This window comes from Rhodnius prolixus, unplaced genomic scaffold (assembly GCF_049639745.1).
Source record: "Rhodnius prolixus isolate KJV_2025 unplaced genomic scaffold, Rpr scaffold_1, whole genome shotgun sequence".
NCBI classification, from domain to species: domain Eukaryota; kingdom Metazoa; phylum Arthropoda; class Insecta; order Hemiptera; family Reduviidae; genus Rhodnius; species Rhodnius prolixus.
In genome coordinates, this window is record NW_027411581.1 from 8051402 (window position 1) to 8071957 (window position 20556).

The following is a 20556-nucleotide window of genomic DNA, read 5'->3' on the forward strand; positions in this document are numbered from 1 at the left end:
AAGTTCAGTAGATAATGTAAAAAAACTTCGTGTATGAATACTTTTTTTGATCACTGTAAATGTTCGAGGAGAATATGATAACTTCGTATTTATATAAAACGTTCAGAGACAAAGTAAAAATAACAAACGTTGACAAGACGTTAAGCTGAGAACGTGTTTTTTTAGTTGTTTTTTTTTTTTGTGAAAAGTGAATTCCCTTAAGTTGGTACGACTGTAATACTTCCACTTACGTACTACGAATCAGAAGAACTTCCTACAGATCCCGGCGATGGAAAATTAAATCCCTTCTGGTTATGGTTGTTTTGGCGGTTTGTTTGGTAAATCATTAGCCAACAAATTAGTTATACGTTCTCCAGAATTAATGAATGAATCTAATCGTGGCCACCTCCTGCCCCGCTCGGGCTTAATGAATGGCACACCACGTATTTCTATAGCTTCTCCTCTGGTTTGTAACATGACCAAATTGCAATAGACAATTTATCATGTAGGCTTCAAAGTATTAGGTACATTGGTACGAGTATATCTGAAACGTCTACTGATGCGCTTATATTAATGAACGTACTGTTAAATTTTGTGTAAAGAATAATGAATTTTTAGCATCAATGATAATGGCCGAATTTCACTTGGATTTTTCTTTTTTTTTTACACATTTTTACGTAATTAATTTGGGAAACATTGCATTTATTTAGACTCAATTATTTGCAAATAAATAATAAAGTTAATGACGTCAACACCGGCAAAATGCTAATCTTTATTTTTTTATTTTTTTTTTAAATAATAATAAATCATTAAATTAAAAAAAGAATCTGTTTATCTCGGAACAAAAACTAATTGCACTGAGAAAATTTAAATGCCACATTGGCTTCAAAAAAATTTAAAAACCCCAGATATCGCCCAAGATTAAAAAAGCAAGATAATTAAAATAAAGAATTTAATTAGGCCTATCCTCATTTATCCCTTTGACAATCATCAGCAACTGCTACATTGCCCAATTTTGTAAACTGATGAAACTATCATAGCGGAGAAGAATATTAAAAATGAAATAAACCGGAAATTACGCCAACAACAGCTGACTTTTGTCACTAGAATAGTCCCGACACTTTAGCCCACACCTTTCACAACTTATTGTCTCCGAAAACTAAAATGAGTTGGATATATAACTGCTACCATAATCTCAAAACCTCTCTCTCATCATCATACGTCATAAAACGTATTAACATTTCAAGCAACTAGATAACTGCCTTGCTGCTAGATCCTTCACCTATGATTAACAAACTGAACAGCGTTTATTCCTTGAATCTTAACGACAAATTTTTTACAGTTATTAGTATAAATCAGCTTATTTCTGGTTTGCTAAGGCTGGAAACATAGCGATGATAGCGAAGAGCAAAGCGGCGAAATCAAACACAAGTTAACATATGGGACCGCACATAGTGGAGAGCAAAGCGAAGATAGAGCAACGCTATCTATAGAGAGTGTTTGTTTTCGCCGCTTTGCTCGCCGCTCCACTATGTTTCCAGCCTAAGACGTATTGATGAAACCGGTGTTTATAATTCGAATATTAGATGAATTTTAATAAATTTTGAAGTACGCTCGCTCCATGGAAGCGGCCAAAACTTTCCATCAAACCGGATAACATGAAGCTTTACTGAAACTTTACAACACCAAAGTTTCCACTTTTGTGGAACAAGAGAAAGTTCAAAAAGTTTTCCCTGTATTTCCCAGTGCAGATCTCTAAATTTAAATTAATTTTTCTTCAATTAGGATAACAAAAATCCTAAATCTATTTAGCCGGAAAAGCAGTGATTAATTATTTAATTTTCACAAAACAATTTAAACAATACGAGAAAAACCAGAGATAGAGAAAGGGAAAATTGAAAAAATTTCATTCTACGAACTCGGCTGGAAAAACTAGAGCATATGTATTGTGTTCGTGTGAAAAACAGTCGAGGTGAAATTAAATTAAATTGTGTGCGTGAGCCTAATGAAAAAGGAAGTGGAAAATAACCCAGAGAGAGGTTTTTCTGTGTTGAATTTTTCTCGTCTAATTACTTTAAAATCGGGACTACATTAAATTGGGAACTAGAGGGAGGGAAAAACTAATTACTCGAAAGAGGGGTGAGTGAGTGTGTGCGTAAAAGAAAAGGAAGAGAAAATTAAAAACATATTTTTCAAGATTTTCCTTTTGTTTTGTTTTGTTTTTTTAAAAAGCAACTAAATTATTTTCCTTTTTCACAATTTTTAACTTAAATGTGAGCACAAATTACTGCAGAAAAAAGAATAATATTACTTTTGGGATAATGGATATATAGCTAAAATATACCCAGCGTCTACAAAGTGATGAAAACGAACGAGAAGAATGGAAATGCAAATGCAAGGGGGTAGAAAACGAAGAAATGGAAAATCGGTTAAAGGTATTAGTAATGAATGGCTGCCCATTGTTGGGCAGCTGGCTGGCTGGTTGTCCTCTAAAACCGAACAGACAGACAAAAGGCGTACAAAGTAGGTTGGACAAAACAACGCACTTTAGTTTCTAGGAGCTACACTAACAAACAAATAACTGAACTAACGCGTCGCCATCTCTCTATCTCCCACCCTAAAACCGAACAGACAGACAAAAGGCGTACAAAGTAGGTTGGACAAAACAACGCACTTTAGTTTCTAGGAGCTACACTAACAAACAAATAACTGAACTAACGCGTCGCCATCTCTCTATCTCCCACCCTAAAACCGAACAGACAGACAAAAGGCGTACAAAGTAGGTTGGACAAAACAACGCACTTTAGTTTCTAGGAGCTACACTAACAAACAAATAACTGAACTAACGCGTCGCCATCTCTCTATCTCTCTCCCCCCACCCCAAAATTAGCCATTATAGCTGTCCAGTTCTAAATTATTAATTTCCTTTGCCATTATGATATCCTTTTATTTATTATAGAAGAAATAAGATGGTATTCCGTTTAAAAAGTCATATCGTGCACTATTTAATACTCTTAGGTTAATAACTGGTGGCCCTGGCTCAACTCCTATTGCTGCCATGCAGTTACAAGCTGAGATTGAGCCCCTGAGTAGTAGAAGAGATATGGCGTGTCTGAGCGCGTACGAAGGTCTCCCACTGATTATTGGTCTCAATATCAGACACCAACACCAAGACTGAAGAGCCAAAAGACTTTTTTAACTAACGTTAAAGAAGTAATGGAGCGCCTGCAGCTAGATTGCACAAACCGAGAGGCATTTATATACCCAAAAAGCCCCCTAAGATTAGCGCAGGTACAATGTAACCTTCAGTTAACTAGAGCTGTTAAAAAAGGAATAACGCCTGAGTGGGAGCTAAAGGCAATTGCTCTAGAGACCATTATTAATCGTTACCCTTCACCCGTTTGGTTTCCTGTCTACACAGAAGGTTCAGCCCTAGAAGCAAGATATAATGCGGGAGCCGGTGTGTACTCCTGAAGCCTTTCAAATATCAGCACCTGTGGGGAAAGTATCCACTAATTATGATGGCGACTTGCCGGAATACTATTAGCTCTTGACAAAGTGAAGTGGGGTCCTTGGAGCCGTGTTGTGGTCTTTGTTGACTGGCGTGCTGCGATTCTAGCTATAGCTGGAGCGAGCTATGCAGAGTCGGCAGTCATAGCGAAATGCAGAGCAGCGATTGAGGCTGCCAATAAAAGCAATAAGACAATAGCGCTCCAATGGATTCCAGGACACTGTGGGCTGCTTGGAAACGAGAGAGCCGATGAATTGGCAAAAAGAGGTGCGCAAATGGATCAACCTGAGCAACCGATCTCTATGCACGCTTTTAAAAGGATAACTGCTGCCTGTCTTCGATCAGAAGTGAAGTGCAGACAAAAAGCAAAAGCGGATGGAAAACGGTGGCAAGTATTGGTTGAACCAGGTGGACGAGTTCTACCTAATCTGACAAGAAGGGATGGCGTGGCCTGCTTCAGACTGCTCACGGGTCATGATTATTTGCAGGCCCACCTATGTCGCATTGGGTTGGCGGTGGACCCGACCTGCACTCTGTGTGGAAGAGAAGACATGTCCTCCGAACACCTTGACGTGTGTCCTTCTATCGAGGACATAAGAATTCTTATCTTTATATTCTTTATATTCTTAACTATTTAAAACAATATTTGTTCATAAAAACCTCTTTTTTTGGAATTCTGGGGACCTTAAAACGGGCACTTCCGGTGACAACTTAAAAATCTGCACGATTACGATACTTCCGCTTACAGCAGTAGAGAAAGAGAAAGTCTAAAAAAAAATCTAATGTTATATGAAAATCACGCTCAATATTTTCATATAGCAGTTTATTACATAATTACATTTCCTTGAAACTCCCAATACAATTTGTACTAAAACTAGTTGACTTCAATATTAAACAAGTTCGGAGCTACAAATAATCAATTTAATGAAATGCATATCCGGTCAGTCAATTTTCTTTAAACTTGCTACTGTGAATAAGCTATAGCATAGAACTATCTGAAACTTGTAAATTATGCAGAGCAAGCGAGGAATCTCTCGAATACATATTTTTAAAATCTCCCTACTACAGTTTATATAGAAATAAATAGTTCTTCAGATACTTCTTTAATAAACATACTTGTACATATGTGAAAATAAAACTCAAGTATTTATTATGTATAACTTTTTTACTGAAGCAATGAGACTACGTAGTGCTTTGCTACAAGAGTAATGTCCAGTCTGTGCTCACTAGATCTATAATATTACTTTAGCCGGTAATGCTAACGAATAATTTGTGATTTTGTACTGCCTTGGTTCCTGTTTATTATCATATATGTTGATGTAGTTTCCCTGAGCTACCTCTATTTTGATTCCTTTCTTATAGGAGCAAAAGAAAAGAACAGTTTATGGCATTTTCCTTTTTCTTTTTAAATGCACCTACAGTTTTACTATGTTTAATTTCAGTATAGGGAAGGGATTAGCTATGAGGTTAGCATACTGGACTCCCACGCGGAGGTCCCGGGTTCGAATCCAGCAGCTGACCCTTAGATTTTCTCTTCCTAGGAGCTTCTTACAGCTCACTGTCCGGTGATGGACAGTGTTGTCTGTAACGAGAGAACACTGTCCGAAGGCCAGCAGTGCACTGGAAAAAGCTCCGGGCGCTAATAACCTTAATGGATGTTGATGCGCCTTAAATCATTAAATAAAAAAAAAAATTTCAGTATAAGTTTGTTTATTTCAATTACTTTTTGTATCTTAATTCTTATAGTACAGTAAAAGGCCAACTCTTTCTGCATATATAATACATATATAATACAAAAATAAATAAATAAAATAACAAAATTTGGTACTTTGATTGCATATTCATGCGTTAAGTCCATACCTTATACTAAAATGCAACGTCAGAACTAAGCATTGGACATTTGACCGGAAATTGCTGGTAAAAAACACGAAATCCAAAATTTAGCACGACTGCAATACTTCCTCTCATAATCGTACAGTATTAACGCAGATGGTAAAATCTTTTAACCTTTTTATTTTTTTAAAAAGAGGAAATATAATACAACCAGCTGATAGTGTTGGGAAGTTGGGATGCACACAAAATATAAACAACGTGAAGCTAATGCAATCTAGATTGCACACAGTGGGGAGACTATCATTGGCTCCACTGGTGTTCAGGGAATAGTTATCTACAATAAACCAATAAATATGTAAACAATACTGCTGCGAAAACCTGAACACATGCTAGATAGCAAATTATCTAATATTATTAAACTAGCGGTAAGAAAGGAAACGAGTCAGCAGCAATCACTTCCTTCTTTGAATTGTTTATACTTAACAAATCTATCGATTCGCTTGGATCGTAGAGGAAGATCAGTACAGTGTTCGGAGCTATGTGTTGGTTCCTGCCGTTTGGTGAAAGGTCGGGAGAGAATTCCGATACTGTTGTCGACGTGTTTAGTCAATAGTATCAAAGAAATGTTCACCATAGTGTCCCTTTAGGCGCCAACCCAACATCACTTAAAGGTCTTAATTAAAATTTAAATGATTAAATTTTGTATAACCACAACTTTGCCAATGGTTGAACATCAATATTATCACTTTTCTGAAACTTGGCACCTTCATTCTAACAATCTAGTACCATCAATTGTAGAAAGTACTCGGAGAATTGGGATAATTTTTTTGAAATATTTTCTCTTTAACTATTGTTCCCTTTCTATTCCCGAAGACCAACTCCAAAAATTCTGAGGTTGATTCCCTTTGACCAAGTCTGTATATGTTGTTGAGGAGTGTGGTTGAGGATTATCGTAATTCGATCTTTGGAATAGGTTCTGATGACGTCTCTATTAATGTATCGCTGGAGCAATTCTTTGGTGAGGGCACCATGATCAGTAGGATTTTTTGTCATTGAAATCTGTAAGACAAATGGCCATAATAGATAGACAGTTCACTGGAGGAGTAACAAGTAATACTTTTAACTTCCAAAGTGTTACCAGCTCACGGAAAACACCGGATAAATGAGGAATAAAACACATCCTCTATATCCACATTAACTAACCAAGTCGGTTGTTTTGGGAAATGGTTAGGGATAAGATACACTCTTAAGTACTTCCGTAAGAAGGAGTAAAAATGTTTCCAAAATTTGGAGGATGAAGAAAATTTATGAGTAAACATCTTGAGAACTTTAAATAAAAGAAAATCGTGACTGCTAACCCCATTTGAAATGGTTACTACGTTCTATGGCGATACTTTATTTCAGAGCGCAGCGTAAAGATGAAATAAATAAATAGTATTAATAATAGAGTGAATAAAGCTCTCAGGGGGGCCATTGCGATAAAACCCTTCTTGGGTTGAGCTTGACCGATGGAGATATATTACGTAACAAAAACCCACCTATAGCTCCAGATATCTTGATTTTATTTGTAGTTTCTCTCACTAGTAGCGTTAAGAACCAGGGCAAATCATACTTCGAACTTTTCTCTTGTGATTACTGTATAAAATGATCTATCTGAATTCCGCCCCCCTCCCTTAGAGGGAAGTAGTGAACATGCCATTTCTTCAGTGTTCTTGTCATCCAAACCGGAAACAACACTTACAACGGACATATCCAAGACTCACGCTTTAAAAGTACCGCCTGAATAGCTTCTGTATTCTTTATAAGTGACTATATTTTATAAAATATACAGCAATAGTTTTAAGTAATAATAGCGATAGCAGCAGCCACAAGAAATCTTTCAGGTCGCGGTGAACAAGGTCCATGAAGTAATAATAATAATAATAATAATAATAATAATAGACAAGTTTGTTTCTGTCTCTGCTTTTCAATGAAATAAGAGAACTTGTAGCTAGTTTTTATTTGGCTATCTAATATCTATTAAAACCACCTTCTAGGTTCTTAAAACGATTTAGCAACAAAGGTGTTTACTTTGAGTCAGAATGGTGGTGGTACCACTGACAATGCTGTTCAAGGTAAAAGTCAGACGCCGTCCTCAGATGGACACGACCCAAACCGGGATGAATAACCAGGCCATCTTTTTTGGAACTAACATAGGCTCAGAAAAGATCTCCACAGTCATTGGGTACAAGTTTTCTTTTCAGTCTTTGTGTGAACTGTTTCTGCGTCAGGCCAGGAAAGGGCTTGTTATATTCTTTGAATGTTTGCTATGTGGGATTTCTAGCACTTGTAGAACGAAACAGATAACACGCTTATCTACTTATGGAACTACTCTGGAATTTGTAAGAAAAAGGAGAGATTTCTAGGTCTAGTGATCTGGACTCCTACAAGTGGTCAGAGAGGACTATATTTCTCCTAGAAGTGTCTGGAGAGCAAGATCCGGTCCTATGTTCTAATCTGAGTGGTGTGCTAGTTGAGAATACTCGTGTGGCAACGCTGAAGATCTAGCAACATCTTTTGTTGGATACTCTTCTGATAAGAATCAATTATTCTGAATACCCAATGAGTAACTTTCTTTTTTTAGAACTCTTGATTTGTATGTAAATAAATATTATTTCCTCCTAACAGATTTCTTTGTTTGTTTCTCTGTTACAGGATCAGCGGTGGCAATGATCGGTGCCAATCTTAGATTTGGCACACCAACTGGCAACATAAGTGGTAACGGTAGTCGTGTATTCCAATGTCATCCTGGTGGTGAAACAGAAGCGCTGGTAATATTCACTCTAGGATCTCTAGGAATGGGAGCCAATATAGCACTAATGGCTCTTATATTGGCCAACAAACATTTGCGCAGGTTCAGTAATCTTATTTTTTTCACAAGAGACACATGCTAACCTATTAAAAGAAGTTCCTCATTATAACTTGCTCTTCAAGTTTAACATATTATTTTTAATATTAAATAATTAAAATTACAATTATTAACGCGTACTTTAAACTATTAGGAAAACGTATTTCCTGGAGAAGTTTTAACTACGTCTGAAGAGAGAGAGGAAAAAATAATTCTAGGACTTCCATGGCGGAAGCTGGGTGATAATGAATACTAAATGATCCAAGATAAGCAGCACCAGATAATTAGCGCTGCTAAATATTAATTAAAAATTTAGTTTAACTGCAAATCTTACCGAACACAAATCTCTCCTTATCTTACCAACAGTTTCTTTCAAAGAAATTGCTTAATTATTGCTACGTACGTACCACAACAATAGGACATTGTTTTGCAAGCGTCAACAAAGTGGGCGATAAATTCTAAGTGCTAGGTGCATCAATGATTTAGTGGAAACTGCTATCATCTTTCATGAGACAGATAACTATTACCTGGTAAGGTTTAAATAGAATAAGGATGGTATAAATCATAAAAGATACATTGTTGTTTTTAGAAGAAGTAAAAAACTGTTTTTAACACAAGATTTCTCCAAATTTTCTTTAAATTTAGTAAAGAAAAGCGCAATGTCCTAGCTACTGAGACTCTCCAGGAATTCTTTAGACTTTATTCAGGTATTGTTTAATTAAATACCTCTACATCGCGGCTGATTTTACTTCATTCTCATGCGATGAAACATTTAATACTTTATCCACTACCTAATTTACAAATCCTGTTATATCCTGACAGGAAACCTCTTTCCTCAAAAAGCTCCTCTCTCACCCAGTCAAACAATGACCAACTATCAAAACTAGATTTCCAAACTGTGATTACAACCTTGGGGAGGGGGTGGAACACGATGAGCGATAGAATGATGGAACAGGGAACCGACTTTGCACGAAGAAAAACGGGGCCCATTAAACAACACAACAGCTGTGATTTACAGGACAGCAACATTGTGGGCAACAGATTTAGAGCCTAGTTTTTTTACAAATACCAAGTTTTTTTTTTTTTTGCTAAGGCCAGATAAATTAATGAATTATTTTATTTTATTTTTAATAAAAATTAAAAATAAACATCTGGCGTGATTAAACATACAGAATTTCTCTTTTAATACGCCTACACTAACTAAACTGTACTTTACTCGGAAAGAAATACTTTAGAGCAGCGTTTCCCAACCTGTGGTACGCGAAAAATAATCAATAATGGCGGACATAAAAAATTAAATCATAAAAATAGCATAGATACGTTTTCTCCTATAATTCATAAAAATTATTTTAATTAATAATATTATACAGTAAAGTTGTTAATATGTACTCGTACAGGAAGGAATAAAGTAAGACTGTCTCAAGATATACGAGGAAATGTAATAGCACATTTAACAGGATTAAAATTGTCTTTCAAGGAGTATTTTACAAAACTTGAAAACACAAATGATAATTGAATTTCAAGCCTCTTTTATAAAGAAAATTTAGGAAAAGCTGCATCATTATCGATAAAAGATAAAGAAAATTTGATAGAATTATCATGTGACAGAACTTAAATGATAACTGTGTAAAGATCTGCTTTAAAGAGACTGATTGTAATGGAGTAAGCTCTATCCAAGCAACATTAAATTTAATTTAAAACAAGTTTTAAAACTAAGATCTTACACTTTACAAAGTTTATAAAGTGAACATTAACTTGAACTCCTTTTGTAACAGATACATTGTATCTCTATACAAATAAAGATAATAATAATACTCGGAATACAAATTTCACGAAATACAATCATTTTTACGAAGTGCTACAATTTAGCATGATGTACTGCCAAGTGGTACGCGAGCCAAAAAAAAGTTGGGAAAAGCTGGTGTAGAGGAAAACCTACCCCTCACTCCTCAGAACTGCCTTAAAACAATGATTGAAACTGATTTCAATTAAGAGTCATAGAACGAAAGTTATACGAAGTACGTAAATTAAAGAAAATCATAAAAACCATTTGGAAAACTTCATCATTCAATATAATACTACTACCGGTGGAAGAATTTTCTCTAAACTACAGAATCAACGGCGTCAGCAATCACCGTAATCATGTCTAAGTCATCACTGAGTCACCGATAATCCATGATATTTTCCCCGTAGATGCATGACGAGTCACTAATCCTTCTCATTCTGCAAATAGTACCAAAAGTTTACTGGATGAGGTAACAGTTTTTTTTTTTTCTTCCATCATGAGTCCTTTCCTACCCACTCACTCAGCGAGGAACTCTTTATGAGTCTCGCCATCATTCTTCGTCAGAATACCCTGGAGCCAACGATCGTACAAGAAACGTATTATCGTGATTTTAGCACTACTTCAGTTATTGGCGAGGAATCGGTGCAAAAACAGGAAAAAAACGATTCCATCTTTTTTGCCAACGTTTCGACCAATGTATTGCCTTCTTCAGGACCTGGATATAAGACAATACAACAATTTAGAACATTGAACCTGTGTTTTTTTTTTTTTTTAAAAGAGTTGTTTTTTCTTTTGTTTTGGACCGGTTCCTCGCCAATTGAATCCTTAATATAAATACTTTACGGCCACTAACCGCTGATACAAATTTTATTCAGGATACAGGATCTAAAGCTTCCTGTATAAAGCGAGACGTTTAGCAATTAGAATCAGAATTTTATTTGACATAAATACGTGGAAGGATAAAAAGAAATTTCTGGATAATCAAGAGGGTTAAGTTATAAAAAAGAAATAAAGGAATAAGTATCAGAAGAAGAAGAAAAAAAAGAGGAACTGAGTTCGAAAGGAGAGATATGAAGAAAGCGAGTTGCGAGGAGGCGGCGGCCAAGTTTGAAAGGTGAAAGAACTAGAACTTTTTCTGCGCGCCGGGGTAGGCTAGAAGCCGCGGGGGCAGCCTCGACATTAGAATGCCATTAATGTTAGACCCAGGCTAACGCAGTTCTGCCCACCAACTATCTCCTAGGTCACACAGGTCTTGCAGGCTATAGTAAAACTTACCAACCAGCTGAGGTAGAACACGAAGAGATGAATATATAAGTGTCACCTTAATGCGCCCGCTATGACTCTCTCCATAATATCCTACCCAACCCACAGGATATTTTAATGTACCTACTGCTAGGATGGCTGGAGTTTAACTATCAAATGTCGCACACGCTAAGGAATTAGCCTAGAACCCCGCTGCACATGATAGCACTTTGTTCGTTCAGCGCGTCACTTTTTGCAACTAGATAAAAATTCTTTCATTTCAGTCTATAAATTTTTTGTGGAATAAAAAAAATTTGTCTGAAAATAATTTTGGGTGAACACTAGACATACTTTTACCGCACTTTACAAAATTAAATATTCTTGAAACTAGGATGTTTTACTTTAAAAAACTACATTGCACATTGTGGAATATTGTTCATCGATTCAGGTTCCTTGCCAATTTTGGTTATGATTTTTTTATTTATTTCAAAGCCAAGCTTTTGTCCTAGGCACTTTAGGGCTTTTGTCCTAGGTACTTTAGGGCTTAAGTTTATTGACAAAAAAAAAAGTAAAGTAATGCCTATTTTTTCAGGCGGGCCACTAACCGCTCGGCAATCGTGGCGACTAGCTAACATACTTTACTGTAAATTTCTCATATTAACCATTAAAGGTATAGACTGGGAATATAGCCTAGTACCGCAATACATCTTAGCTTTGCGGGTCTAGCCTCTAACCGCTCGGCTATCGTGGCGACTAGCAAACGTACTTTACTATAAATTTCTCATATTAACCATTAAAGGTATAGACTGGGAATATAGCCTAGTACCGCAATACATCTTAGCTTTGCGGGTCTAGCCTCTAACCGCTCGGCTATCGTGGCGACTAGCAAACATACTTTACTATAAATTTCTCATATTAACCATTAAAGGTATAGACTGGGAATATAGCCTAGTACCGCAATACATTTTAGCTTTGCGGGTCTAGCCTCTAACCGCTCGGCTATCGTGGCGCCCAACAATTGACAATTATAGTATTTTTTAAATTTTTAACACCACTTCGATCTCCTGAAATTAATTCTTCAATAATACTTAATTCTTAGGACTAAATTAGTGGCTCGATTACGTCAAAAGGTTTGAGACTTTTATCCGTCTAAGCGCATGTTTTTGGTAATCCTACTGATTTTTTTTTTTTTTTTGGATTCCAAGTTATCTCACTGGTAATATCAGTTTGGAGGTCTAATGATTATGCAATGAGAAGAGAAATGATCATTGCAATCGATTGCAATCTGAAAGAATGAAAAAACGATAAATCACAGAGAATCAAACTTTTATTTTCAGTTTATTTATTGGAGCCGACAATAAGCTGTTCCATTCAGTAAGCTGATCGTCCAACCGTAAGCGCTACTCAGCTGAAATAGAATTTTCTGGTTCTTTTAATTTCTACTCCATAACAGCTCCAACGGTTTTATTTAAACTTAGCAGATTATTGCAGACATTGTAGCTCTACAACTTGTATTTTGAGTGGGTTCAAAAAAGAATTAAGGTTTGGCACTTTAGTATAGGGTTTTGCCTCACTAGTATAATATTAATCGCAAGAAAATGAAGTAGATAATCGCTGAATTTGAAGCATTTCATCGAACCGGAATTTCCTCTTTATCAAATATGTTTTTCAATTTTTTTTAAAAGATTATTTCTTTAAAAAAATGGCATTCCCTCAATGTAATGTCCGCTAGAATTATTAGAAGCATTTTTTTTATATACAAACCTAATTTAAGCAGGGTTTTAAAGGAAGGGATGAAGTTAAGGTAACGTTAAGTACTCTAACGTGCCGCTTCAGTAAATAGGCAAGGCTCTTACACACATCTATATCATTTTAAGAGCATGAAATGTTCAGTAAATAAAACCGAGTTTTACCATTTCCAAATTATATTTTTGAAATCTGACAAAATGTTTTTTAGCCCTATCACTTGGTATTGGAAACATTTTTTCTCAAGGAATATGGATTTTTATAAAAAAAAAAAAGTACTTGAAAAACTATGACGTCACGCTTGTTTCTTGTGTACTGTGGGGGTAACAAATTCTAAACTTCTGGAAAATTTAATGACGTAAATATCATTATAAGAAATTCGTGGAAATGTTTTTTCATTTGAAAATAAAGATAAGAAAAACCGGAAGCGGTCTCTAATAGTCGAAATAAAAAAGGGGTTAATTAACCAGGAAAGCCGCAGAATGCCTAGAAACAGAATCCGCCCCGAGCCTCTAGACTAATTTAATCTAAAAACTCACGGCTTTAAGAAACTCCCCTAAGGACTTGGTAGTCAATATTGAAAGCAACTCAAACCAGATTCGGTAGCTTTACCAAAAAGTATTCATGAGTTTAAAATGGATCTTAAAAAGCTTACAGACTTTAAAACAACTTAATCTTTATTTTTATTAGTATTTTGGTAAAATTACTTCTGATTTGGTTTTCCCTCCTTTAGTTTACTGACGTTCACTAGCTAAACTATTAATTGAAGAGTTTTTATAGCCCACGTCAGCTATAAAAAAGAATAAAGACCCCAGACTGCATTGGACAGGGTGGAAGTGAAGTAGTTGCCAATTTAGTTCACCACGCCTGGGGGAGAGGTAACTACGGAGATTTACTACTTCTGTCCGTACTCACTTCCTTCAGACCTACGCATTTCCTGTAGAATCCGTACCGCTCTAACACTGCCGATCGCTGTAGGCGAACCCTGAAAAAGTTCGTTGAGATTTGCTTTTTCACACTTAGGTAGTTGGTTGTTTGCATCCATACACCCTTGATAAGAACTTATGGGGATTATTAGATTTTTACCAAAATAAATGTAAACTTAAACTGAAGTGAGACATTAGGATATTGCTTATTTATTTATGGACATAATTATCTATTATCAATGCTTAGAGTCAATGGTTAATGCCTAGAGCTAGGAATTCCAAGCAATCCAGGATAATATTAAGGAAAGAATAGAATTCTCAGCCAGCGTCCATCAGGATGCTAAAGGATTAAGAAATATATACAGACACACAAATCAGCGGGATTTTTCGCGTAGTAAACTTGAAAAGATAGGTCGCTGGTGTCTTCTATTTCTGCTTTTCCAAACCTTAATACATAGAGTATTCTTAATGCAACTCATTCATGATTATGTTAATAGTAAAAGTAAAGTAATTCCTATTTTTTTCAGTAGGTGCCGTGGACGGAGGCGACTAGCAAACATACTTTACTGTAAATTTCTCATATTAACCATTAAAGGTATAGACTGGGAATATAGCCTAGTACCGCAATACATCTTAGCTTTGCGGGTCTAGCCTCTAACCTCTCGGCTACCGTGGCTCCTAGCAAACATACTTTACTGTAAATTTATCTTATTAACCATTAAAGGTACAGACTGGGAATATAGCCTAGTACCGCAATACATCTTAGCTTTGCGGGTCTAGCCTCTAACCGCTCGGCTATCGTGGCGATTAGCAAACATACTTTACTGCAAAATTTCTCATATTAACCATTAAAGGTATAGACTGGGAATATAGCCTAGTACCGCAATACATCATAGCTTTGCGGGTCTAGCCTCTAACCGCTCGGCTATCGTGGCGACTAGCAAACATACTTTACTGCAAAATTTCTCATATTAACCATTAAAGGTATAGCCTGGGGAATATAGCCTAGTACCGCAATACATCTTAGCTTTGCGGGTCTAGCCTCTAACCGCTCGGCTATCGTGGCGACTAGCAAACATACTTTACTGCAAAATTTCTCATATTAACCATTAAAGGTATAGACTGGGGAATATAGCCTAGTACCGCAATACATCTTAGCTTTGCGGGTCTAGCCTCTAACCGCTCGGCTATCGTGGCGACTAGCAAACATACTTTACTATAAATTTCTCATATTTGCCATTAAAGGTATAGACTGGGGAATATAGCCTAGTACCGCAATACATCTTAGCTTTGCGGGTCTAGCCTCTAACCGCTCGGCTATCATGGTGTCAATATGATTATGTTAATTTATATTAAATTATAAAATGCATTAATTTTATTGACGAACTGATAAAAAAAAATAACAAAATTGACATTTCTAAATTATTTGTCAAAATGTTAATAAAAGATAAAATAATTTATCTTTTTTTTTTGTATTCATAATAAAAAAACATTCAAAAAAATGAAAAAATAAATATGCAATATTTTGATGGTGATAAATGAATTAAGGAGATTACAATTTGTAAACATTTAGAACTTCTGTTATTATTGGAGAAGATAATCCACAATAAACTCTCTGGACAGAATGCGAATGAAAAGAGTTAAGCCCAGAATGAAAATATGAATTGCGTTAGTGGAATAAAGGAGAAGGGAAAAAAACAACTAACTGCGAGAAAACTGAGAAAACAGATAAATCGTGGTGAATCCAAGGAGAGAATTTCTCCTATTTAAAGGCTCTTTACAGGAAGTCTGGTGATTTATGTTCAAGGAAGGCGAAGGGTGTAAACAAAGCAAAACCGGAAGAAGTATAGGGCTATTCTTAAACAGGGTTCTGTCTGTACCTTGAAAGTCACTTGAAGAAGTACAACCCAGGGTTTAAGCATACACAAAAGATTTCTAAAAATAAAGGTGGATCTACTTTTGTGAAGTATTCTTCATCTTTTTTTTGGGTGACTGGATTCATTAATTCAAAAGGAAGAAAGGTTATTGCCAATTTCAGTCATGATTTTTTATTTATTTATTGCTTTGACAAGCTTTCGATCTTTAGGGACTTCAAGAGTACCAAAACTGTCCGACACACTAAAATTTTGGGTTAAAAATGTACAGAATATTATCATTTTTAACCTGAAGATGTCCTAGTCTTTATCCTATGTCCTAGTCTTTAGATCGAAAGCTTGGCAAAACACTAAATAAAAAATTACGACTGAAATTGGCGACAATCTTTCTTCCTCTGTGGGTCTAATATGACTTATTAATGATTTCGTAAGTGAAAATGGTACAATTATTTAAAATAGGTTTTACTTTTTCCTAAACTTCGAAAGATGAGTATTGCAATCGAGCAGAATTTAGCATTTTTACGGGAAATACGTTATATAGAGGGAGCGATGCAAGAATTCAAATTTAATGTTTCGTTTTAAATATCACCATAGGATGCTAAACTAAGTTTTGGTTATAATCTGTCACCGGAAGTGACAGGGTTTCAGAGTTTTAGGATTTTTCTGGAAAATGGCTACTTCTATTGTAAAAACTGTCAGCATTACAAGTAGACAACTTTTATTTGAACTTTTTTATCCCCCAAAGATTCATTCCCCAGATTCATTTGCATCTGGAATTATTTTGATGAAACTTAAAAAGAATTAATTAGATTGCAAAAATTTCGTTTTTATTAAAATGAAAACTTAGCAACAACTTAGAACTACAAAGAATTGTTGTCTGGGAAAATCGTGTGACTGTTCACACCATATATTATATCTCTGAAATAGGAAATATATTTTCCTCTAGAGGAAGGAAGTTATCAAAACGGAATTAAATCGATACAGGGAATGGTGGTCTTTTATCACAATGGTCGGGTGTGCACGAAGCAATCACCAATGTACCAATTCAATCTTATCCATCAATTAGATCAATATTCCCTCAGGATTTATTTTTATGGACAGTATGATAGGACATGTTTTTTTTTACTTTAGGTAATTAAATTTCTTAGGTTTAATTATAAATTGCAATTAAATTTGACATTAACTAAATATTAAATGAGTAAAATTTATATTTTTAGAAAAATAAATATTTAAGATTACTTGTTTGACACTTTTTTAAAAAATAAATAAAAATGCTACCAACTGCTTTTTGTTAGAACAAAATTTAAGAAAAAAATCTCGTATGGACTTGCACAACTTTTTCTAAACGCAATTTACTAAATTCAATTTTCACAATTTTTAGTGACAAGAATTTGACATCCAATAAAATGTATTTTCACTGAAATAAAATGATACTATTGACGGAAGAGTGGCTGACATTCATAGATGTCCTAGAAGTTCCTCGTATTTAAGTCAATATTCTCTGTGAAAAATTTACAAACGGAAGTGAGAGGCCTATATCGATGTTCAAACAAACGCGTTTTACGCGTAATTTTTTTTAGGCGCACTTCCTTCCAAAGGTAAACAGCGATACCTTTCTATTTCGGAATTTTAGCCCCGCCTTATAACACACATAAATACTACATATTTACTTTCTAGAGAAGGTTGTGATATAATGAAATAGCAGTTCCAAGCAGAGACTATAACGTCATCCCCATTCTTAGAGCTCCGCTTAAATGAATTTTCTGATAATGATATTTCGAACAAAATGACGGAACTATTAATACGAAATTTTTACATATAAATTGACTTCCGTAATAAATAGTACTATTCAAAATAATGCCGTACTTTACACCACAAGAGAACTTTAACCCTACCCTGTGCTCCGGAAAAGCCTTAAAATAGATTTTTCGTGGAAAATAGTTCAAAAAAAAAAAATCTACATCTACAATATTCAATGAGCAAACGAGGTTTAAAGGAAATCTTTCGGAAGCCATTTTCTTGGAAAATAAAATACAAAAATTGGTTAATCCGATTGATGGATTTTTTGGGGGAAATATTAAATTTAAATTTACGATTTTTCTAGTTTTTTCTTGCGTAATGCTCATTAAAATGCAGAAAAATCAATTTGTAGAAACCGTCTTTTCTTTCATTCTCAGGGGAAACTTGAATCTTTCATTTCCGGTGATAACTCTCAACTCCAAAATCTGTACATTCTCAATCAAAATTCTTCTAAAGGTTTTAAGAAAAATGTAAAATTTAATAATAAACTTCTACATTAAGTTAGCAATCAAGAATCAATAAACTTAATTTTTTTTTAATTGACTACGTAATAATAATAATAATAATAATTATTATTATTAAATAAATTAATATGGCGGACTGGGCCAGATTGAAGTGTCAAAAACAGATAACATGAGCATGTCATACTCGTATATTTTGTGGCTGCAATATAATAACGTTTCATAACTTGTAACCTATAGTCCGGTTACATATATCAAATTGTTTAAATAATCACGTTAACAAATGTAATATTAAATTATAAGTAAAATTAAATTCAATGGTTTTTTATCTGCTAGCGGCCCGCACCTGATTTCCGTTTTCCTGGTGTTATATAATTCTCTTGATTCCTCAATATTATCTTTCTTGCCGCAGCAAGCGCACCTGGTTCCTATTCTCTGTCGCTCATTGTACCCTGAATTCTTAAATTTTGTTTGAACTTGACACAATTCTCCATTCTTAAAGCCACGATGACCGCTGTAGGACGTCATCTTGTTCATACTTCCTGCTGTGTAGCATGGTCCGTAAATTAGCCATTAGCCATTCTTGTGAACTTGCGAGAATATTCTCGGCTTGTTAAGTTGTGTTATTGGTGATATTAAAGAAATCAGGATATAATAGAAGAACTGGTGTAGAAAGATAGAATTGAAAACATCGAACAAAACAGCTTTCCTCTCTTTCCAGCAGAGCACGATGAGGCGGAGGACCAGTGCGCATGGAGTAATAGAAACTAGTTTGCCAGGCACATGATGATAACAAGTAAGCTCCCACAAATACTGGGGTCCAAATCTTTCCAAAGTACAATTCTGAGCACCTATTCCGAGTGACGCTGAGGTTCCCGCCGACTCTTACTTTGCCATTTACAGCTCGCTGCCCGGTCGGGTTCATAAAAGCGGAAACTGAATTATAAGAGAAAAATCTAACCTGTTTCCCAACTTTTCTTTGCGCTGTTTTGTTTTTTTATTACTTTCTCTCTAACGAAGGAAAAATGAGACAAAGTGGTTGGGGGTAGAAAGACAAGTGGCGGGAAATAGAGAGAGCGCAAGAGAGATGATGATGAAGCGATGATGTCACGTACTCATCAACAGTTACAACATGCAGTTAGATACACTATTAGCAAAAAGGGTCGCCCTGTTGGTCCCTATCCTTGTTAACAACTGCACAAACATTACAGCTTGTTGTTTGTCCATTTGTTTGTCCACTTAAATCACAAACTTTACTTTTTACAAAATCCCTTTTCAGCCCTTTTAAAAGTTCATTTATGTTACATTTTTCATGTAATCTACTTATTTCTTTTTATGTACGTAATAACAGACTAATTTTACGTTCTTTTCCTCATATTTAAAGGAACCATTTCGGCTGTGCAGTAGATTTTTTTTTCCATTTTGAATTTGTAAACTTTTGATTTCACTTTAAGGGGAAAAAGTGTTTTCAGTTTTTAACTTGGTCTGTCTGTCTGCAAAAATATGTATCTCTAAAAACCGGAAACTCACAGAATGATCAAATTTTACAATCGATTTAGTTGCCCTAATGAGACCAAAATCGAAAGTGACTACACTTTAGTGAAAAATGAAAGTGAAAGTACAATTTAGTGGTGTTATAGTAATCGAAATTCCAAAGTGTACATGAAAATCAAAATTTTAAGCAAATCTGAAAGGCAGGACGTGCCATATTACCCGGGAACAGATTAGAACTAGAGCTACGAGTCGTTCATGACTTATATTCTGGAAGTTAGTCACCTTTTCTGTCTTAGCATTTACAGATGACCTAGTGTCTGTGACATACATATGAAAAGAGAAGTTTGGCGAAAAGGAATACGTTAGTAAATATCGCCAAGGCCAAGAGCATGGAGATCTCCAGAACAAAGAGTGGGAAGCGTGATTCTCCATTGAAAATAATGGAGCAGTGGTTCCTTGTTTCAAGCAGTTAGCCAGTGCTAATCAGTGAGAGCAGGAAATTGTCAGGCTGGCCACTTAGGCGGAAATGTTCTCTATACAGTAAAGAAAAAGAAAAAATGTTTCGAACAAAAAGCAGGTCGCCAAAGAAACGGAAACAATGAGGTTTACCACTCGACTTATTAATGGAAGCAAATTCAGAGCTTTGAAGCAATACGATTGGTAGTTGGCTACGGAAGTGTCTTTTGATAGAATAATGTTAAGAGGTATTATTATTGTATAAGCAAAAATACTGTTAATCACTGAAAAATTACAATATTTTGTTCCCTGAGATGAGCTATTGCTGATTCACAAGCACAAAAGAACTTTACCACCAACTCATTTAAAGATAAACCCCAATCAACAGAGAACCAATACGATAAATCAATCTAATAAATAATTAGGCCGACTATTTGCTGCAGAATGTACGTATTGTAAATCAATAGGAATCTCAGAAGTGGTGAGATTAGAATTCCATAGTGAAAGGAGTTAAACTGTAGAAATGGACTGAATTGAGAAATGAATAGATGATGATTCTAT

At 35.3% G+C, this 20556-nt stretch overlaps 2 protein-coding genes across 7 annotated transcripts in view; one reads left to right on the forward strand and one right to left on the reverse strand.

The window, feature by feature from the left end:
* The window catches only part of LOC141453811 (midasin), a 222663-nt gene that overhangs the window by 94450 nt on the left and 107657 nt on the right, over positions 1-20556 (reverse strand). The window lies entirely within an intron of this gene.
* LOC141453827 (uncharacterized) overlaps positions 1-20556 on the forward strand; it is a 129393-nt gene that overhangs the window by 30674 nt on the left and 78163 nt on the right. For all 3 annotated transcript variants that reach the window (XM_074127492.1, XM_074127501.1, XM_074127482.1), the window contains exon 2: positions 8018-8216. In XM_074127492.1, the coding sequence (XP_073983593.1) occupies positions 8018-8216 (199 nt within the window). The remainder of the gene's footprint in view (positions 1-8017; positions 8217-20556) is intronic.